At 35.5% G+C, this 21,007-nt stretch overlaps 1 protein-coding gene across 8 annotated transcripts in view; it reads right to left on the bottom strand.

The window, feature by feature from the left end:
* ADAMTS6 (ADAM metallopeptidase with thrombospondin type 1 motif 6) overlaps positions 1-21,007 on the bottom strand; it is a 305,077-nt gene that overhangs the window by 89,659 nt on the left and 194,411 nt on the right. For 6 of the 8 annotated variants that reach the window (XR_002071347.2, XM_053907329.1, XM_019414338.2 and 3 more), the window contains 3 exons: positions 17,798-17,905; positions 6,729-6,874; positions 4,580-4,643 (listed from right to left, as the gene is read on the bottom strand). Coding sequence is in view for 7 of the 8 variants with exons in the window: in XM_053907329.1 (XP_053763304.1) it covers positions 4,580-4,643; positions 6,729-6,874; positions 17,798-17,905 (318 nt within the window). In the remaining variant the exon portion in view is untranslated. The remainder of the gene's footprint in view (positions 1-4,579; positions 4,644-6,728; positions 6,875-17,797; positions 17,906-21,007) is intronic. The other 2 variants (XM_019414343.2, XM_019414344.2) reach the window with 2 other exon arrangements.

Raw genomic sequence — 21,007 nt, 5'->3', positions numbered from 1 at the left:
TAATTTTTTAAAAAGAGTTCTGTCACAATAACTTACTCTATCATTACCAAAAATGGAAATATTCTACCTTTGTTTGCAAAATGATCTAAGACTGATTTGTTTTGAGAATTTTATATATAATTTTTACAATCTTCTTTGTGACAGTTATTTTTCTATTGCATAGCTAGACTGTGTAGCTCAGTGTTGCCTAGTAGAGTTGCCATGAGCAACATATGGCTTTTCAAATATAAATTAATTCAACTTAAAAGTTCTGTTTTTCAGTTACACTAGCCACATTTCAAATGCCCAATAGCTATTTTGGTGAGTAGCTACCAAGCTGCACAATGCATATATAGAATATTTCCATCACTAAAGAAAATTCTCTTGGACAGTGCTGGCTATGTGTTCTGAAAGTTTAAATTTTCACATATTAGATTATGCTTTAAAAATCCCCAGCTTAAAAACTTATGCTCAGATAGCTTTTATAACTTAGATAGCATGAAAATAAATTTCAGTGTGGTAACTGAATTGTCACATATTCTGAACTAGTAGAGTCTTAGATTTATGAAAAAAAATTATTTGTATTTCCATGATATAGACATGTTAACTGTATCATTTGCTGAAAGCTGAAACAGAAGACAAAGCTAATAATAGAAATGTCAAGCCACCAATAGCAGGTTCTACAATTTGAGCATCTCGTGTTTATTTATTTTTGAGAAAGAGAGGCAGAGCATGAGTGGGGGAGGGGCAGAGAGAGAGAGGGAGACACAGAATCTGAAGCGGGCTCCAGGCTCTGAGCTGTCAGCACAGAGCCAGATGCGGAGCTTGAACCCACGATCTGCGAGATCATGACCTGAGCCGAAGCCAGATGCTTAACCGACTGAGCCACCCAGGCGCCCCCACAATTTGAGCATTTAAAGGGAAGTTTATGGGTGAAAAGCAACAAGCCTAATATGTCTGGCACAGTTTTTTCCTTTTTCTCTTACTTATCATACATTATTCATATTACAGTAACTATCTTATTAGAGCCAAAACATGTGCCTGCCCCTACAATCACGTAACAGAAACAGATGTGAATTGAGACATGGGTTTGGCTTTCTCACTCCTGCCTAACACAGTCTGATAGACAGTAGATATGCTTTTTTTCTACCCTGTGTAAAACCTCTGTTCTTCTGAAATTCATGCTATTCATCCAAATCACTATCTGGCTTCATCATTGTTACTAATCCATCGTGGCCATTTTCCTTCATTTATGAAAGGGTCTGGTACCTGCTTCGCAGTCTCACACTACACTCCAAGTTCTAACATCATCGTGAGTGACCTCAACATCCGCATAGAAGACTCCTCAAATTCCCTGGCTTTGAAGATCCTTGAATTCCTTCATCTCTGCCCAAGGTTAGGTAAGCAATCCCTTGGCAGAGTTGTCACCATTGAGAACAGTCTCACTTGTCATATCTGAAATTCAAATGCATTCCAGTCTCTGATCCCCACATCATCTATCTCCCTCCCCCTGTTCTTCCTACTACACTGGTTCTTTGATTTTTATAGATTTTTGAAGTTAGGTCCTTAATTTTCTCCTCTTAGCCATCTTTAGACTCCACTGCGTTTCCCACCAGTGCCCTCAAATTCTTTCTGACTTGTTTATTGCTCTGTTGTAGTCTCACCTTCTCCAATCTATTCTCATCTAGAGGATAAATCAGAGGCTAAGTCCTTGCATGGTGTCTTATTGCCTCAAGATAAAGATCATTTAACCTCTTTAACCTCCAAGCCTTGCACTTACTTTTTCTTCTGCCTAGAATGCTCTCATGGTCACTTTCTTCTTTTCTGGTCTGCTCCTATTTGCCCTTCAGACCTTTACCTTCCTCTGGGAAGAATCCCTTAAATCCTTAATTAGGCTAGTGACAGTTCTATGTGCTTTTAAAGCATTCCATAATTATTCTATCATATCATAGATATGTGATTTTCCTGCAATTAACTGATTTGCTGGGAAATTATAAGACCCTTGAGAGCACAGATTATCATCCTCAGTCTAGAACAGTCTGATATACAGAGGGCACTCAACGACTTGTTGAGTGAATGAATAAATAATGCTGGTAACTTGAAATGGTTATTGTAAATGAAGGTACAAGTAATTGCTTCAAGATGCAAATTTAACATAGAAGTAAATATGATCAATAAGCTACTTTTTGGAAGTATGTATGAGGGGTAATAGAGCAGGGTAAGGAAGATTAGGAGTCCCAGGGTTGTAAGGAGCAGGGAAGGCTACAGTTTTAAATGTGGTATTCAGGCTAGGCCTCATTGAGAAGGTGACAGTTGAATAAAAGTGAGGTAAGGGAGTCATCTATGTAGATATTTTGGGAGAAGAGTCCATAAGATAAAGGAAACAAGCAATGCAAAAGTACTAAAGGCGGGAGCATGCCTGGTGTGTACAAGGAAGGTGGCTAGAGCAGAGCTATTGAGGAGGAAGGAGGAAGAGATTAGTTTAGAAAAGTAATGGAAGGCTAGATTGTATAGTCTTTGCAGGCCTTTGTAAGGACTTTGCATTTAAGTAAAATGGGGAGCCCCTGAAAGGTTTTGAGTAAAGGATATAATCTAACTCACTCAGTTTCTTATATATTGAGAACTGTAGGGAACAAAAGTAGTAATGGCAAATCCACGGAAAAAGCTCTTCAGAGAAATCCAGTGCAAAAAAGAGTGGTAGCAGTGGAGGCAGTGAGAACTAGTCAGATCTAGGATATATCATGAAGGGAAAGCCAGTGCGATTTCCTGAGGGATTGGGTATGAGCTGTGAGAGAATGGAATCAAGAATGACTCAAAAAAAAAAAAAAAAAAAAAGAAAAGAAAAGAAAAGAAAGAAAAAAATGGCAGATGGAATTGACATCTGAGATGGGGGAGGTATAGGTATGTGGAAATGTTTTAGAGAGAGCATTTGGGCATGGTAAATATTAGATGTCTATTAAAAGTTTAATCAATGGTAAGATAGGAGTCTGGAATCCATAAAAGAAGTCTGGGCTAAAAATAGAAATTTGAGGGTCAAATGGCATATGAATGCTGTCAAAAATAATGAAACTGGATGAGATCACCAAGGTAAATATTAGTAGTGTACAAAAAAAGGCCAATGACTAGATTCTGGATACCGTAAGAGGTCAGAGAAGAGTAAGAACCAGCGAAGGAGAATGAGAAAAAACAAGTAGGAAAAGAAAAGGACAACCAAAAAGTTGTAGTGTTATGGAAGCCTAGTGACTATCAAGTAAGATGAACACTGAGAACTATTGGACTTAGCAACATGTAAGTCATCTGTGACTTGAAAAGAGCATTTTAAAAAATGTTTTATTTATTTCTGAGAGAGAGAGGGAGAAAGAGAGAGTGCCAGTGGGGGAGGGGCAGAGAGAGGAGACACAGAATTTGAAGCAGGCTCCAAACTCTGAGCTGTCTGTCAGCACAGAGCCTGATGTGGGGCTCGAACTCACAAGCTGTGAGATCATGACCTGAGCCAAAGTCGGACACTTAAGTGAATGAGCCACCCAGGCACTCCAGACAAGAGCATTTTTAGTAGAATGATGGAGGCAAAAATCTGACAAGAACAATTTTAGGAAAAAATTAGAAGAGGAATTGGATATGGAAGTACATAGTTCTTTTAAGGAGTTTTGTTTCAAAAGGAAGAAAAACATGGGAAAAGAACCGGCAGATTTTTTGTTTTTGTTCTTTTAAGACAGGAGAAATAACAGCGTGTTTGTATGTTTATGGAAAATTCCAGAAGAGATGATATTGGAAAAATATCCACATATTTTGAAATAACCAAGAATTAAGATAGGAATAGAGTTGGAGAGCATGACAGTGAGGAATAGTGTGCAATAGTCTGATGATGTGAAATTAAAAGGTGTGGCTTTCAGATAAGAGGGAGGGAGAATCATCCGAAAGGAGAAATGAAATATAAAAGCATAGTCAATCCACTTTCACTCATTCAAGAGTTAAGGATGAAAACAACTTTAAAAGGTTAAAGTTTATTGTAAGTATCTTTAGAGGACAGCCAGTTTCCATTAGAACAACAAAGTGAAGAGAAGGAAAATTGAGAGACATCGGAATGTAAGGACTTTTGCTGCTGATGGATCTTGAATTCCTAAGGGCACAGAAGTTTCAAAAGTTGGGCAGAGATAGGTAACAGAAGATGTGATATGCAGAACTTTTTGGAATTGGAGGGCAAGACATGAGGAATGATGTGGGAATCTGGGGTTTCTTACAGTGGCAAACACAAAGTAGGATCAAGGGTATAATAAGATTAATCCTGGTGGACTCAGGAAAGATAGTGGGAGCAAAGGTGTGAGTGTTGGGGGAACAAGACATTTTGGGGGGCCTATGACTCTCTCTTAGTACCTATTGGAGAAGATTGTATTTGCCCTTCATGCTGGAGTTTTCCCTAGTTCCCTGTTGATGGAATTGCTGGACCTGAGGTTGGTTCCATTCACTATTAACAACTTAAAAAATTCATGTGACCTTCATACACATGGATTTATGATCAAATAGCTTCCAGTTTTAAAAATTTCCCTGCTCTAGGGGAAATGTAAGCTAATTTTTCATAGCAAAGTTTGGTTTTACTTACATCTGTGTTACAGGAGCGATACCGTTTCCTTTCCCCAAGGCAATATTTTCCACCTCCTGAAGGTCTGAAAACACATTTTGTTTAACATGTGAATATATCTGTCTACAGAAAGAGTACATATATTGCTTGACAAAAACATATTAGCATTTATTTTAAGAAAATACAAAATTTGACATTTTATTAGTTATTAAAATAATAGTCATGCTGGTGATTGTTAACAATGATGATTATGGTTGTTGAACATAAAACTTAAGTCAGTTTGCTATGAATAGCTTTTTAAGACTCTTAATTGTCATGATTTACATTAGGAAGAAAATGCAATTAAATAAATTTATTTTCTAATTATCATAGTAAGCAGGTGCTCAGTTCAACACAGTGAGTTTAAAACTCACTTATAATGAAAAGCCATTTGAATCTTATTCAACAAAAGCCATATATAACCTGATGCTATTTGTTCACCACGTAGGAAGTGGCAAGTTTACTATTTTTTCCAAACTACAAACAAGAGCATACTAAATTAGTCTCTGGAAACAGCTGTAGTTCAAAGTAAATAATGCAGAAATGAATTTCTATCTCATTATATGAAGTTTGAAAAATTACATCTCAAAACAAGATGGCTTTGCATTATATAAATACTGCATATGACACTCACATTAAAGAAAAAGTAAGATGCCCAATATTTGATTTACATAAATTAATTTTTAAAGTATTTAACATCAGGTAAAGCCATATGCTATTATTCAGGAATGCTATTTCGAATGGCAAAGCTAACTTCTTTTATAACTATCTGAGTATATTACTTTTTATCATAGAATTTTATAGTTTTGGTTATTAATTACAGTAGCCTGCAGTTGAACTTAGGTAATTATTCTGTACTTGTTTGAGAAAAGATCAAGTATAATTATAATTTTGGCTAACTGGTAATCAATGGAATAAAGTTACATGTTAATATATTTTGAATACCAGAGAATACTGACTCTAAGAAAGAAAAAAAATGGCCCCGTCTAAATCAGCTTGGGAGAAATAGGTTGATCAGACAAAAACAAGGGCGTGGGGATGGTGGTAGCATGACTGATTTATGAGTGGGTGACAGTGAGCTCTGTTTAGCAGGAAGATAATAATGGAAAGAAAGCTGGAGAATGGAAACACAGAAACTAGTGTAAAAGGAAATAATTTCAAGCTGAAAAGAATAAAAAAGAAGAAAAGAGATGTTCAGAGGAGGAACCAAAGAGAGGGATCCTGAATTAAAAAGAGAAAATTAAAAATTAAAGCAACTTTTACCCCAGGAGGGAGAAAAAAGCAGAAGTGATATAACGCCATGCTGCACCAAACATTAGTTGGGAAAGGAGGCCTGCAACCTGAGCTCTAGACAAAAATGGGAGCACTTGATATGCAGCAGCTAAGGAGAAGTTTAGTTTCTGGGTGGACAGGAAAGTCCAACTGGGGGACTCTAGTCCACCTGTAATGGGCACTAGCGGGAGGGAGAGGCAATTCAGCTACCAGAGAATACTGATGGGGCTGGCCTTATGCCAGGGGACTCTGACTGGAGAAAAGGAGTGGTGGGAGAGGAGCAGTCCAACCTGCATGAAACAGTCACGGGGAGAAAAGTGGTGGCAGCTCCGGAAGATGATTAATAGGGGCATGTGAATGGAAACTATTTTAACACATGGGCAGTATTCTTTTCATTGTGATTTGTGATGCGAATCAAGGCATTTCAACCCTTGAAGTGCTCTCATTGGTCCTTTTAATACTAATGTAGCAGTAATAATTTTATGTGACATGCGAAAAGACCTTAGGTTTCCTGGGAATAATGGTAATGTAGCTAAGACCAGACCTGGATTCATCCATAATTCAGTAGTTTTCGGAGGAGGAAATCTATCTGATTATTACTAGATTAAAAGTCTGGCTATACCTGGGATAGATACACCATGCTATTCTTTTTTATTTTTAGTTACACAGTAAGGGGGGTGGGGGGAAAAAGAAAGTCTGTCTAACAAGGCTCTTCCACTTCTCTGTGCCTATTGCTTGTTCAGAAGACAAACACTTGGCTCACTAGTGAAACGTTTTTACAGATAACATGTGAAACCACAGCTTTGAATCAATTCCAACTGTGTCTTTTTGTTGGCTCCGGCTTACTTTAGCTACTTACGCTGGACTGTCACAGTGTCTTAGGGATGAGGAGACGCCTCCCCCGCAGGTTCTGCTGCACTCTCCCCATAGTGACCAGGGACCCCAGCCCCCATCTATGCTCTGGGGCCAAGTGCCAAAAGGAACACAATCTCCCTGATAACACCACTGCAAGATTTCACAGAAAACACAGAATTAGCTTTTAGGCAGATAGAGCTATCAGGTTAGAAATACATAAGGGTCCAGCAATGACCAATTACAGGCATTAGCATTCTCCAACAGATAACAGACTGAGAGTTCTTTAACTGTGTTTAGACAATGGCAAAGGTGCATGTGATTTGCAAATTATCTTTAGCTAGGCAATGATTTATACATCTCTAACATGTACCAGGAGTCTAGAAAACCTGACTTTACTTCCTTTTTCCTTATTTCTCTGCCTCCAGAATCCTAGTGTTTCTCATTAAAGAGACCTCAAAAGTATTTTTTAAGATATTTTAGTATTAAATTTTTTTTCTTTTTATTCCACTATTATTAGACTCATGGAATGATAACGCAATATGGAAAGTTCCCCAGTAAGGAATTTTTATGATGGTAATTGCTTTTACATTAAAAAAAAAAAAAAAGAAAGAAAGAAAAAAAGAAAGAAAAAAAAGGCTGGTTGAGGCTACAATAGTAAAAGAATGTGTTGTGGCATTTCATCTACATGAGTCCTGCAGACATAATAAAAGTAATGCCAAGATACTAGGGACAGGGTACAAAAAACTCTAACATACACTGCCTAGCCATGTGTATACAGCCCTGCATGAACATGTGTACTGGAATTCTTTCAGCTTTACTCTGCACTAAACCACACATACTGCATGTAAGTAGAAAGCCAGGAATAATTTATCGAGACGTAGACATCACATAATCAGCTCATAACTCTAACATGATAAATCTTATTTGCAGAATATGGTAAAAATGAAATCTTTTTTTTTTAAGCCAAGCATGTCTAGGCTTTTATTGGTGCGTTTTTCTTAGGTATCAAATTTTGACAAACCAACCTGGTGCTGTGAATGTCATTTTTTTATATGAATGATAAAAAACATTATTAGAATAACTATCAGTAATATCAGATACACAAAAAATCAACTTTATATTAAAATATGAAGGTATTATAATATGCAATGCTTAGAAAGTAATCAGTTTATTACATTGCTTCCATATATCTGGAATTTTTTCACTTTTCACCATTCCATGGCTGCCACCTTAGATGAAATAGGCAAATGGAATAGATTCTTACCTGGTCTCTGTGGCTGTACTTTTTTTGTACCTATAATCAACCCATTCTCTAGTAAGCACTTCAAGAGAGCTCTTTTCAAAACGTTATCACATCATGTCACTTTTTGCTTAAACAATTGCACTAGTTTCCTGCCTCCCTTAACTCTGGTCAGAAGTGGCCTTTGTGACTCCTGCCTCCTTCTCCAGTCTTATTCTCTCTTGCACAGATTGGTTCAGACCACTGCAATCTTTTATTTTCCTCAATATACTAAGTTTGTTCCCTCTTTTGGGCATTTGCATCTGCTGGTCCTTCTGGGAATATTCTTCTCCTAATTACTTATGTTGCTGTCTTCTCATCATTTGGTCTCAAGGTCAAGCATCCTTTCATCAGAGAGGTCTTTCCTTGACCACTTTTATTCTGAAGATGGGGTACCTCCCCATCCTCTTTCACCCTCCCCTTCTCCAACTCCAGACTGTAATAAAGATTACAGCCTCCTGTTTTAGTTCCCTCTTACCACTTAACACATTTTAAATTACTCTTTATTTTTCAAATTACTTCTGTAGTATTTTTCCCTTCTCATTAGTATGTAAAACCAGGAGATGCACATGTGGCTATTTATTTATTTAAAAAAATATGAGCATTGTATAATACTCATTTTAGGCAATTCATCCAAGCTTTTTTTCTCTTTTTTCATCTATGCTTTGAAGGGGAAAGTTCAGCAACATATCTAAGCCCACAAATGACCAAGTTATTTGAGCAAAATATATCCTGAAAGGTAGGATAGCATGATGGTTGAGGACTGAGACCTGAATAAGAACTGAGATACTAAGTAAGTAATTTCACTTGTCTGCACCTGAGCTTTTTCATAAATAAAAAGGTAAATAATAAGAAAGCCTATATCATGGCAGATTAAATAAAGATAATGTGAAGAACCTGGTACATGGAGTGTAGAAAGTATCTGATACATGGAAAGAGTTCTGTAAACGCTAGTAACCACTGGGCAAGTTGCTTAATTTCTCTGGATCTCCATTTTCTTATCTGTAAAATGCGAACAATAACATCACCTATCTAGTAGGGCACATAAAGTGAGTAGAGTAATGGTTAATTCATATCAAACCTTCAATATGCTAAATTAGTTAATATTACTGTTAAAATGAAGTGCTCACATGTAGGAACGAGGTTTTTGCAACTTGCAGAGATCTAAATGTGGTGTGAATGGCACTCATAACCTTAGAGAAAGCTAAGTTCCTGCCCTGATGATGATACTAAATTCTTGGAAGGCCACACAAATCTTCCACAATGCAGAAAGAAATCAATAGGCACACTTTGGAAGATTTGTTTCTCTCCACAGATGTACATTTATCTCTTCCAAAGTTGATGGCTCTGAACATTTTTTAAAAATTTGTTGAGGGGTGCCTGAGTGGCTCAGTTGGTTGACTGACTGGCTTTGGCTCAGGTCATGATCTCATGGTTCATGGGTTTGAGCCCGCATCAGGCTCTGTACTGACAGCATGGAGCCTGGAAGCTGCTTCTATTCTGTATCTCCCTCTTTCTCTGCCTCTCCTCTGCTCATGCTCTCTCCCTCTTTTTTTCTCTCCAAAATAAATAAACATTAAAAAAATTAAAATAAATTTGCTTTATAAAAATTTGTTGAATTTTTAATATCCTTTATTTGAAAACATTATTTGAACTAAAGAGACAAAAACCAAAACAGTTGAGCCATATCTCCCACCCCTGACCCCTACCTCTGGCAAACACCAAACTATTCTCTGTATCTATGAGCCTGTTTTTAAAGAAATATACATATATATTAAATATATATTGTTATATAGCAATAAATATGCTATTTAAATTTAATTAAAATTTAAATTTCAGTTCCTCAGACCCACTAGCCACATTTCTAGGGCTCCATAGTCACATATGGCTAGTGGCTACTATGTTGGACAGAGCAGATACAGAGCATTTCTATCATCATAAAATATTCCATTAGAAATGCTGAATGTCTAAAACAGTGCCTAGCATATAGCAGTCATACAATAAAAATTTATTGAATAAATACATTAGTTAAATTATAGAATTCTTTGTCCTATTCTGGACCACATGTCCAGATCCTTACTACACGTAAGTAAGGGAACTAGAGATACTGGTGGATAAAAAAAATGTCAATTTCATCTTTCTTTCCATGATAATTGCACTCAGTCTATTTTTAGTAGTTGTAACAACATAAAGGAATCATTGAGATAAGTGCTGGGTAATTAATTTTCATTTGTCCATAAAAAAATTAGGCAAGAGAGAGAAAAATTTGATTGGCTAGAAGGCAGAACATTCTGACCCTAAGTCTAATAAATATTAAAGTAGGACATTAAGAAAAATAGGTAGTTTTGGGCAATGGGAATTGCTACGAAGAAAAAAAAAATCATAGGTCCAAAACGGTGAACCAGAGGTAGTGGCTGATAATACAGTACCAACCCTGGGAGAAGGGCAACTAAAAATAATGTACACTTGAGAGACAGAAAATATTTCAGTTGCCAGTGTACAGCATGCTTAATTGATTTTGAAGACCAACCATTTGTATAATGATATACCAGTTGTGTTAGGCCTTCACCTATACAAAAGTCACAATTTGGACCAATAATCTCTAGTTTTGCATTTTTGTTATTACAAGTAGCTGTGTACAATGATAATAATAATAGTAATAATAACAATAAGTATGTATGTAAGTATTTTGAGAGTGAGAAAGAGACAGCAGGGGAGAGGGGCAGAGAGAGAGAGAGAGAGAATGAATCTTAAGCAGGCTCCACACTCAGTGTGAAGCCCAATGTGGGGCACAATCCCATGACCCTGGAATCATGACCTAAGCCAAAATAGAGAGTCGGATGGACACTCAACTGACTGAGCCACCCAGGCACCCCATGTAATAATATTTATGCCTGAATTTATTTTTCTATGAGAATAACTAGCAATGTATTATTGATTTTTCTCCCATGGAAAAATTCCAAATCTTAAAATTTACCTATTTTTCAAGTTGGAAGCTTAGCATTATTGATATCAAATAATACTCAAATTTTACTGTGCATTTATTTTATATAATCACAGAGCTACATCTAAAGCTCAGAGGGACTTTGAAATTGATGTGTAAGCACTTCAGTTTTTTCATATGAGGAAACTAGAACCTTAAGGAGGCTGACTTGCCCATGGTCACTTACGGGCAGATAAGAAATTATCTGTTCAAAAACATACAAAAATCAGTGGGAAAAAACCCAACTGTTGGTATAGGATTACATATTTGAAGTATATTATAGTATTAAAGAATATTGGACTATGTTTACTTCATAAAATACAAAAAAAACTACAGATAAACACTCTCAGCTACAAGTGTACAAACCCATGTTATTTTTCAGAACTCTTTGAGCATTCTTATAAATTATAGTTTAAAAAACTTTATTTTTTGTATTTTTCAGAGGAGAGAGAAATTGTGAAGGCTACAAGAATACCGAAAGATGTAGGTTCCAAAGTATTTAATAATACTGTTATTCATATTTCCTGGATGTTCACAAAATGTAGGACATGGAAAGAAGTCACATAAAGTCTCTTGTTTTCCTTTTAAAACTTATTCTTATGGTAAAAGACAAACACAATATTCAGTTTGTTGGACGCTCATCAGTTCTCATCATTAATTAATACCTACAGAGTCACAGATTTTCATAAGTGGCTTACTAGATCCTTTACTGCATAAATTCATGTTATTGAATTGTATCTGTTCCATGGAGTTATAATAGACAATTGTATCAGAAAGTTAAATAACAAATATTAATGGCTAAAAAATGAAGAACTCAAAATAGCAATATAAGTATCAGTCATTTAGTAGTTGACAAGAGACTAGTGTCTAGCTTAATAACTAGTTAACAACTTAGTTAATTAGTTAACAAGTTAACAACTACAGTCTGTGTGCAGTCTGTGTTACAAATCTGAGTTCTTACTCTAGTAATATCTTTGGTGCAGAGCAAGTCATTTGTTTCTTCAGATTCCCTAACTATAAAATGGGGACTAATTTTTTGAAATTTCAAAATCCAATGTGGTTTGGATTAGGACAACTTTAGAAATTAGTTCTATGCAGATATGCCCTCAAAGAAATTATAAATCTACCAAAGGATTTGGTTGATTTTGATCTCTGGCAAATGGTCTTTTGAGTTATGTTTAGTTCAATATAGGACTTTTCAGTGATGTTTACTTACAGTAAAGGATCTCTTTGGAATTCTTGCTATTTCTCTGCTCCAGCAGTAGTAAATATCTTGATGTAGTATATAATTTTAGAGAAGGCGCTTATGTAACTTAATAATAAATGCTTTATGAAAACTATGGAACTTCATGCAGATCAAGTTATTTGAGCTAATTTTCCAGATTATTACATTAATATGTACTAAAATTTTAATGTGTGTAACTCATAAGTAATATAATTAGATTACACAAAATAAGGCAATTTGATGTATATATAAATCCTATAAGCACATAAAGCTGAGAATTTTGAGTGTTGTATTTTCTACTTTTCTTCTTCTTTGTTGTTTTTTTTTTTTTCATCTGAAGATGCTAAACCTGTAAAGCCTCTATTTCTACAGGCATAGGATTTTACTTCATTTCTTAAACTACAGATGTTAAATATTCAGATGGAGACTAGATCTTTATTCTCAAAGGTTATATCCAATCTAGTGATTTTGAACTATTCTAAATTATCAGTTGTGTTCCTTCAGCCTAAATTTTCTAGATAAATTAGGTAAATTTGGCCTTCTTTTTGCTAATTCAGGGGTGTAAAACCAGATTCGGAAAGGTGATGGAGTGAAACTATCACATTTCAAGAATAAAATATCATATTGCTCATTTTTGTTTTTTACATTCCTTCTAAATAAAATGAATATGTTATTAAAACTATCTAGAAAGACAATCATTCCAGTGAGGCTTTAAAGGTTTTATTAAGAAACACTTAACCATCCTTAAATAACATTTTTTGATAGTAGACCACTAAATTTCATGATCTACATCAGGGAATTATGTTCAAACAAGATATACTACAAATCAAACAATCTAAATGAGAATTTTTCAGAATTCAACGAAGGAAAATTTCAAGATGGGTATATACAGTATTTAAAAATATGTATACATATATATTTTTTAATAAGAACCACTTTAGAATGTGATTATGGTAGATCTTGTACCATAGCCAACACTTTGGTCCAGCCAGCATCTGGAATGACAGACCCCTAAGGAAATCCTAAGATTCTGAAGGAAGTGATATTGGTGACTCAATATGGAACATTCTTCCCAAGTCAGAAAAGTTGAGAATTGGAGCATAGCACTATTAAAAGCCTTATCTTTCCACTGTGCAGGTGTGGGAATGTAAAAGCTTTTTTTCAGCCCAAATTCTAAAGCAGAACTTGTCATCCCATACTATTTAAATTTCTAGAGCAATTGAAAGGACTATTCTTTTTTCACTTCCTATGTTTATAGTTTGGGACCCAGTCAAAACATATTATATTCTACTCTAAGTGAATTAAGATCTAGTGCTACAAATGTCCTATTACATATCTAGTGCTTTAAAGGGGCATATAATAATCTTATTCTAATCCAGCCCTCTGTTTCTCATGCAAAGATAATAGGAATCATTGTCATGTATTCATAAGCCTAAATGCTGGGATATATCTCTAATTGGTCTTTTAGAATCAATAAATGAATCTTTTGGCTATAAGCCAAGTTTTTGAAACCTTTTTGGTCACCATCAGAGTTTGCAAAGATTGAGTTTTGATTTTCCTAATATCCTGTTCAGTAACAATGCCAACTCTACTATCAAAGTTTTTAGAGTCTAAATCTTTATTATTTTATCATGCATGGCATTCCTCCGATTCCTGTCCAAAGGGCTATTGTTGATGCCATGCCTAAGGAAATTTCTTTTGCCTGAAAGTTATATTGATTGATTTGTAGGAGTGTGACCCATGGACACACAGTACCAGGGCACTGTCTGGGCTCATCAGATTTCCTCCTTTGGTTAATGCTACTGTCCCTGAGTACATCCATTCAGACCATATGGTTCTTATTCAATACTTGAATGGCTTATTCAGGCAAACATCCAATGGCTGTAATAGCGATGTCAGACCCCCCAGGACTCACGCAAAGATCAGTTTTTAATTTTTTGGCCATATTTCTTACTCCATCTGCTAAATGTGCATGGAACAGTTCCCATACTTACATGGAACATTTGTGGAACTGCGCCCCCGGGCAGGGATCCCATATCTTTTGCAGCCAGAATTTGACGAGATCATTGTGGATCCAGTACTCTGGATATGTCTATGCTATCACTTGAGCAGTATTTTTCCCCTCCCCCAAACTTTTTTTTTTCTTTTAAGAAAAAAAGGATTTATTCAAAAAACTATGAGCAGCTTTGGTTTTATCCTGCTGGCTAGACAGGATGTAGGTTTTTTTCTTGTTCCTTCTGAAGAGAGTAGTTTTAAAATTCAGAGTTGAGATCAGAGGTCAGTCATGGGTATTCCATTCATATTTCTCAGACACTCAAACTCATGCTTATACTCTCTGATGCTCATTAGTGCCAGTTAAGACAGTGTGGTGAAGAATTTTCTGCCCACCATCATCTAAGGTTGGAAAATGATGAAATGAATGATGATGCTCTAGTAATATACACTAGCACCTTTCCTCTGAAGAAGCCCACTAAAAGCTTACTGAGATATTATCTTATTCCATCCTCACAAGATCTCTACGAAATGTGGAAATAGATTTCTCTCATTTTAAAGTGGTGACTGGGGCGCCCGGTTGGCTCAGTCAGTTAAGCATCCAACTTCAGCTCAGGCCATGATATGATGATTCATGAGTTTAACCCCGTGTCATGCTCTGTGCACTGACCACATGGACCCTGATTGGGATTCTCTCGTTCCCCTTCTCCCTGCCCCTCCTCTGCTCACACTCTGTCTCTCTAAAAATAATAAATAAATAAATAAATAAATAAATAAATAAAGCGGAGTTTCATTATTTTACCACTTATAACGCAATTATATATTCTTATCTCAGTGTTCTGCCCCCAGTTCTTTCTTATTGTAATTCCTGAGATAACATATTGTTACAGGTAGATAAGTGAAAAATCCACTTAGTATTAAAGGGTAAAATATATTCTTACCACTGATCTCAAGCTCAGTGACTCAGTTTATTCCTGTGACAATGAAAAAATTTTTTTTCTCTGCAAAATTCCCCATCTGAAGGTAAACTAAAATCGGAGGCAGTCTAGAGGGACAAAATTTTCAATTTTCGAATCAGAAAGACCTCGGCCAGGGGTGCCTGACTGGCTTAGTCAGAGGAGCATGTGACTCTTGGTCATGAGTTTCAACCAACATTGGGTGTAGAGATTACTTAAATAAATAAAACTTAAAAAAAAAAAAAAGAAAGAAAGAAAGAAAAAAGACTTGGTATGGAGGCTCAGCTTTGCTATTAAATTGCTGTGTAATCTTAGGCTCTCATGTCTGAACTTTCCTCATCTGTAAATGGAGTTAAAACAGTACCCACCTCATAGGATTTTTTGCCAATATTAAACAGAACAAATAAGTATCTGGCACAGTGTAAATACTTTAAAAATATTCATTACTATCATCATTACCATCATTATTGGTAATGCCAACTATATGTTAATGCCACACAAAGTTGACCAGACTGATTGAAATTTCCACTTTAACTGTTCACTAGCTTTTTACATGGTTGTTCTGGGTCAAATTTCTGATTTCTGGTTTAATTTCCAAATAGATACAGGCTTTAGAGAAAAACAATTGCATTTGGCAACAGTAAACACGCTTCCCCTTTATGGAAAAAACAATAACTGAAATCAACAGTAAAAATTCATAAATAAATAACTGGCAAGTACAGTTAGCAAAAAAAAATAAATAAAACATATAAACAATGTCTCAGTTCCCTTTTCTAGTTCTTTGTATTTTTTTCACTTAATTAAACATGTAGGTTGATCTAGTTCTTTGAAAGCCTCTTCATAAATTCACTGTTAATGATTGAGATAGTTTGAGGGTCTTCTCATAGCGCTCTGTGCTTTTTCTTTCTATGAGTCTGCATATGTATTTGTTCTTTTTATTCATTCATTTAAGATTTGTTAGGGCCATTCTAAAGCTATTGATCTTCCATGTCTCTGAAAGAATGGCTAATGTTTGTTTTGTAGATTCATTTTAGATGGTGAAATCCAACATATTGACTATGAAACTATGATGTTGTGAATATGAATGATCTCTTGGTACACAGACTTTGCTACACTTACAAAGTTCTTAAACAGTTTTTCATGGAGCCCAAGGCATTCTGTTGAGGCATGTCATGAGGTATGCAAGGGGTTCTTTTAACAAGAATATTTCTTCATAAATTCACTGTTAATGATTGAGATAGTTTAAATATGTGTCTACCATATAAAATACAGTGGGATTGAGCTGTGTGTTCTCAGATAGCCACTATTCATGGTTTCCTTACTTGAAGTGATTATATAATTCATCGAATGCTTGTAGCAGGACTCTGAGATGTTTAAAAGAATGAATTCTTTATGCTTGGGATTAAAAAATAAAGTAAAATAAAAAGAGCCATCAGGCTTAGTGATGTGGCCCATGGACTACATCACAAGATTAATAATTAATCAATGGCAATAAAGAGAGAGATTCTCACTGTAAATTCCCCCCCTTACTATTTTGCATTTCTTCTAAGTCCAGACTCATGTAAATTGCTACTTGTCATTGACAAGAGCTGCTGACTCCAAAATAAACCTAGACTGCTGTTTCAAGAATGCAGTTCTTACTATTTTCTATTACTTCAGTGAAAAAAAAAGAAAGAATTTTTGGTAGTGTGTGAAGGTCCCTATATTTTTATTGGCTACTTACAAAGTCTCAAAAAAAGATCCTTAATCCTTTAAAAATGACCCTATCAATTCATACATTTAGCACAATTTACCAACATTTCCAAACTCAGCATGGAAAAGCCATCAACATGGCACTAGGTCACGGGTCCTGAATGAAGCCGTCAGCAAGGATTAATAAAACTGTGACAGCTGCCCAACAGCTTTCATTCTTTTTATTTAAACATCAGATGGCAAACTGAAATTCAGTGTAATCTTTGTTGAAAGTACCCCAACATGGAAGAATTCAGAACTGAGAACAGAAGACAGTCGTGGTTATTGTAAATTCAGTATGTAGCAATAAATTCTAGAATTCACATATATAGCAACTCCTAAACAATTTCAGAAATAGTATAAACTATTCTTATCTGTTTGAACAATTCTTAGTAGTGATATTTTTTGAAAACTAGATGATGAAATTAAAATTATTTAGCTACAATTTCTATGCTCAGAAAAAATGCTTAATTATTCCTGTAATACCAGCCCTTTCTCTCATATTGTAATTTAAAATCAACTCTAGTTTGACTCTAGTTATAAAATCTACTTCTGGATCACATAATATTCCTGGGAATTATTTATCAGAAAGAAACCTAGACTTATATGACTAAAGAGACTGTATTATATGACTATAAGATTGTTGTTGGATATTCTGTACAAATATATATGTATACACACAGAAAAGTGTAACTGAGCCAGAAAATAAACAAGCACGGTAATTTGCTGAACACTGTAAGTGTGCAGATACCAGTATGTGTCAATTAACTCCTTAGGCTAGGTATTTACTATTTTCTCAAATACATGTTAAATTAGTATGCATAATTTCCTAGTGGTTCAATACAAACAACAGAAATTGGTCAGTTTAGTCTATTTGTCAAAGAGCTAATAAATCATTTCAGCTTACCCCCTTTTCAATATTCCCAGTTTGACAGAGTGTTCCTTCAGCTGCAGGAATACTGTTGGTGACACAGCGGTTGCTTTTGCTGAGACACCACAGCTCTCTACACACTTCCTGGGAAAGAAGGCAAAAGCAAGTTGATCAGAAGTAGAGACTAAAATCATGTTTGCTTCTTCCACAAAATATACCTATGTACACTCAGCATTACTTTAAAAAGACATCCCAGGTGTTTTTCTGCTGTTGAAGCATAAGGGATGAAGATTTTGAAGGCGGTTCTTATGGAAGATGTTACCCATTTTGCAGAGTCATTTAAACATTTTTCTTTATAATCTTATTTTAGTGGACATGCAGAGTTTTCAGTAATAAACTGGGGTGTCTGGATGGCTCAGTTGGTAGAGCATGTGACTCTTGATCTCAGGGTTGCAGGTTTGAGCCCCACGTTTGGTGTAGATACTGCTTAAAGAGAAAATCTTTTTTAAAAATTCTTAAAAAAAAAAAAAGGGAATTTCACTACTATAGAAGAGTAGGGAGAAGGGATGAAAATGTAGAAAGGATATATGTTTATTACTCTCAAAAATATACACTAGCAAAATTTACCAATTATTAATAAAGTGTTACCAGGTAGATGCCTTCCTTGACCTACCAAAGAATTCAAATAAAGACTATGTTTTTTTTTTTAATGTTTATTTATTTTGAGTGAGAAAGAGCGGGGGCGGGGGACAGAGAGAGAGGGTGGGAGAGAATCCCAAGTAGGTTCTGCCCTGTCAACACAGAGCCTGACGTGGGGATCAATCTCACCAACCCCAAGATCATGACTTGAGCAGAAATCAAGAGTTGGACGCTTAACAGACTAAGCCACCCAGGCACCCCAAATAAAGACCATTTTAAAAAGAAAAAAAGAGACCCTGGGCATGGGCAGGGTGTAGTTTCTAATCTAGCAATATTATTTGCAGCTCATCAGTGTAGCCCACCTGCACGAAAGGGAAATGTTGTTTTGAACAAATGCTGCTATTTATGTGTTATTTTCATAAGTGACGTATTTCAGATGTTGTTCAGAGCTGTCTTGTCTTCTTTATTATGATTTCTTATTCTACCTTAGCATGGGAGAATTACAAAACTTATTCTAATATTGGCAATATATATAAAATACTTAATTTTGTTCATACTGTAGTGATCTGTCAATGTTTGTTTTATTTTATTTATTATGTTTATTTATTTTTGAGAGAAGGAGAGAGAGCGTGAGCAAGGGAGAGGCAGAGAGAGAGGGAGACAGGATTCAAAGCAGGCTCTGTGCTGACAGCATAGAGCCTGACGTGCGGCTCAAACTCATGAGACATGAGATCATGACCTGAGCTGAAGTCGGATGCTTAACAAAGACTGAGCCACCCAGGCATCCCAATCTGTCAAATCTTACTTAAAGTAACCTGTCCAACATATATCTGGGTGAACTGTTTTAACTAACAGGAAAAACAAAAACAAAAACCCTACTTTGAAGAAAGTGTTCATAATTTTCAGTTTCTTTTTATGTATCATTAAAGCTAGCACCATTACTGATATTACAAGTGTTTAGGGACACCTGGGTGGCTCAGTTGGTTAAGCACCTGACTCTTGATTTCGGCTCAGTTATAATCTCAAGGTTGATGAGATTGAGACCCGCCTTGGGCTCTGTGATGACAGCTCGGAGCCTGCTTGGGGGTTCTCTCTCATCTGCCCCTCCCCTGCTCACATTCATGCTCTCCACAAATAAATAAAATAAGCATTTAAAATAAAACGTGATTGAGTTAAACTAGGACTATTTAGTATAATATATATATATGTAATAAAAATATATTAATCTGGAGTGCAAAGATAAATTTATGTGTAACATTCCCTTTAATGCTATTACTCCCCAACTGCTCTTTTAACTCTCAAACATAAAACTTATGTCACATAAACACAATTCAGAGATAAAGCAGTAACATATTTAATTCGCTGGTTCACCATTCCTACAAGGAGAAATGCCCCAGAGCATATAGCATATTGAAGGGACCTCTTTGGGCTCCTTTTTGCAGTGCTCCTTCCCACCAGGCACAAAAGGAGACATACAATTTCTATTAGACTTTTAAAATGCTTTTGAATAAATCTAATCTATACCTACTTTACTTACTTTATTTATCTACTTAAATGTCTACTTTATTTATCTACTTAAATTTTACTTTATTTATCTACTTTAAACTCTATTTGGAGAACTACTGAACTAGAAGAGTTGAAACATTAAAAAAAAGAAAAACAGCAGGTACTGTGGATCATTATATAAAGATAATTTTCCTGTTCTTACAATTCAATGTATTACAAATTCTACTTTCTTTCAAACCTTCAGTTCTTATTTAATGAGAAAGTCATTTATACTATTTTGGTATTCCTTTTCTATAGAAGACAGTTTCCTAATATATGTTCTTAATTATATTATTTTAGTTTAATATTAGAAAAGCAGTAGAACTAACATTTTAGAGTTTTAAAATACTGTCCCATGCATAAAAAATAACCATATTCAAAGAAAAATGTGTTCACAAAAACAGAGAAGCATTGCTAGAAAAATGTATTAAGATTACAAAAAGGGACACCTGGGTGGCTCAGTCAGTGAAGTATCTGACCTCAGCTCAGGTCATGATCTCATAGTGAGTTCAAGCCACTGCTGTCAGCACAGAGCCCGTTTCAGATGCTCCATCCTCCTTCTCTCTGCCCCTACGCTGCTCGCACACACTCTCTCTCAAAATAAATAAAAACATTAAAAAAAAAGATTACAAAAAATTATCCATAATCCTGGACTATACATACTTCTGAACCTTTATGATTTTTATTATGTCTAAATCTTACTTAAGACAAAAGTAAAAGAAGCCTAAGTTTAGATAGAACTGTGAAATGAAAAACCCATCATTGAAAAGGACCATGTTCATAGCATCTATTAGGAAAACATACTATGCAGTCAACTTACAGAAACTCTATTTTCCAAAAGTGCCTTGAAAATCTCTACCTAAAATGGCAAGTGCTCAAGATACTATTTCCAAAACTTTAATCTCAAGGATTCACAGTACAGCCCTTTGACAGAGCCTTATTCTATAGAGAATGACACGTTTTGAAAGGTAGATTCCCACTGCTAACAGGATTATATTACCTAGTGGGCTCATGGGGATTCAAATTTTGCTAGGGCATTAACTTCTCACAAATTACTGTTTA

This window comes from Panthera pardus, unplaced genomic scaffold (assembly GCF_024362965.1).
Source record: "Panthera pardus isolate Hobbes unplaced genomic scaffold, ASM2436296v1 HiC_scaffold_2, whole genome shotgun sequence".
In the NCBI taxonomy this organism is placed as follows: Eukaryota; Metazoa; Chordata; class Mammalia; order Carnivora; family Felidae; genus Panthera; species Panthera pardus.
Note: the sequence above shows the minus strand (reverse complement) of the source record. Positions and strands in the feature narration are given on the sequence as shown.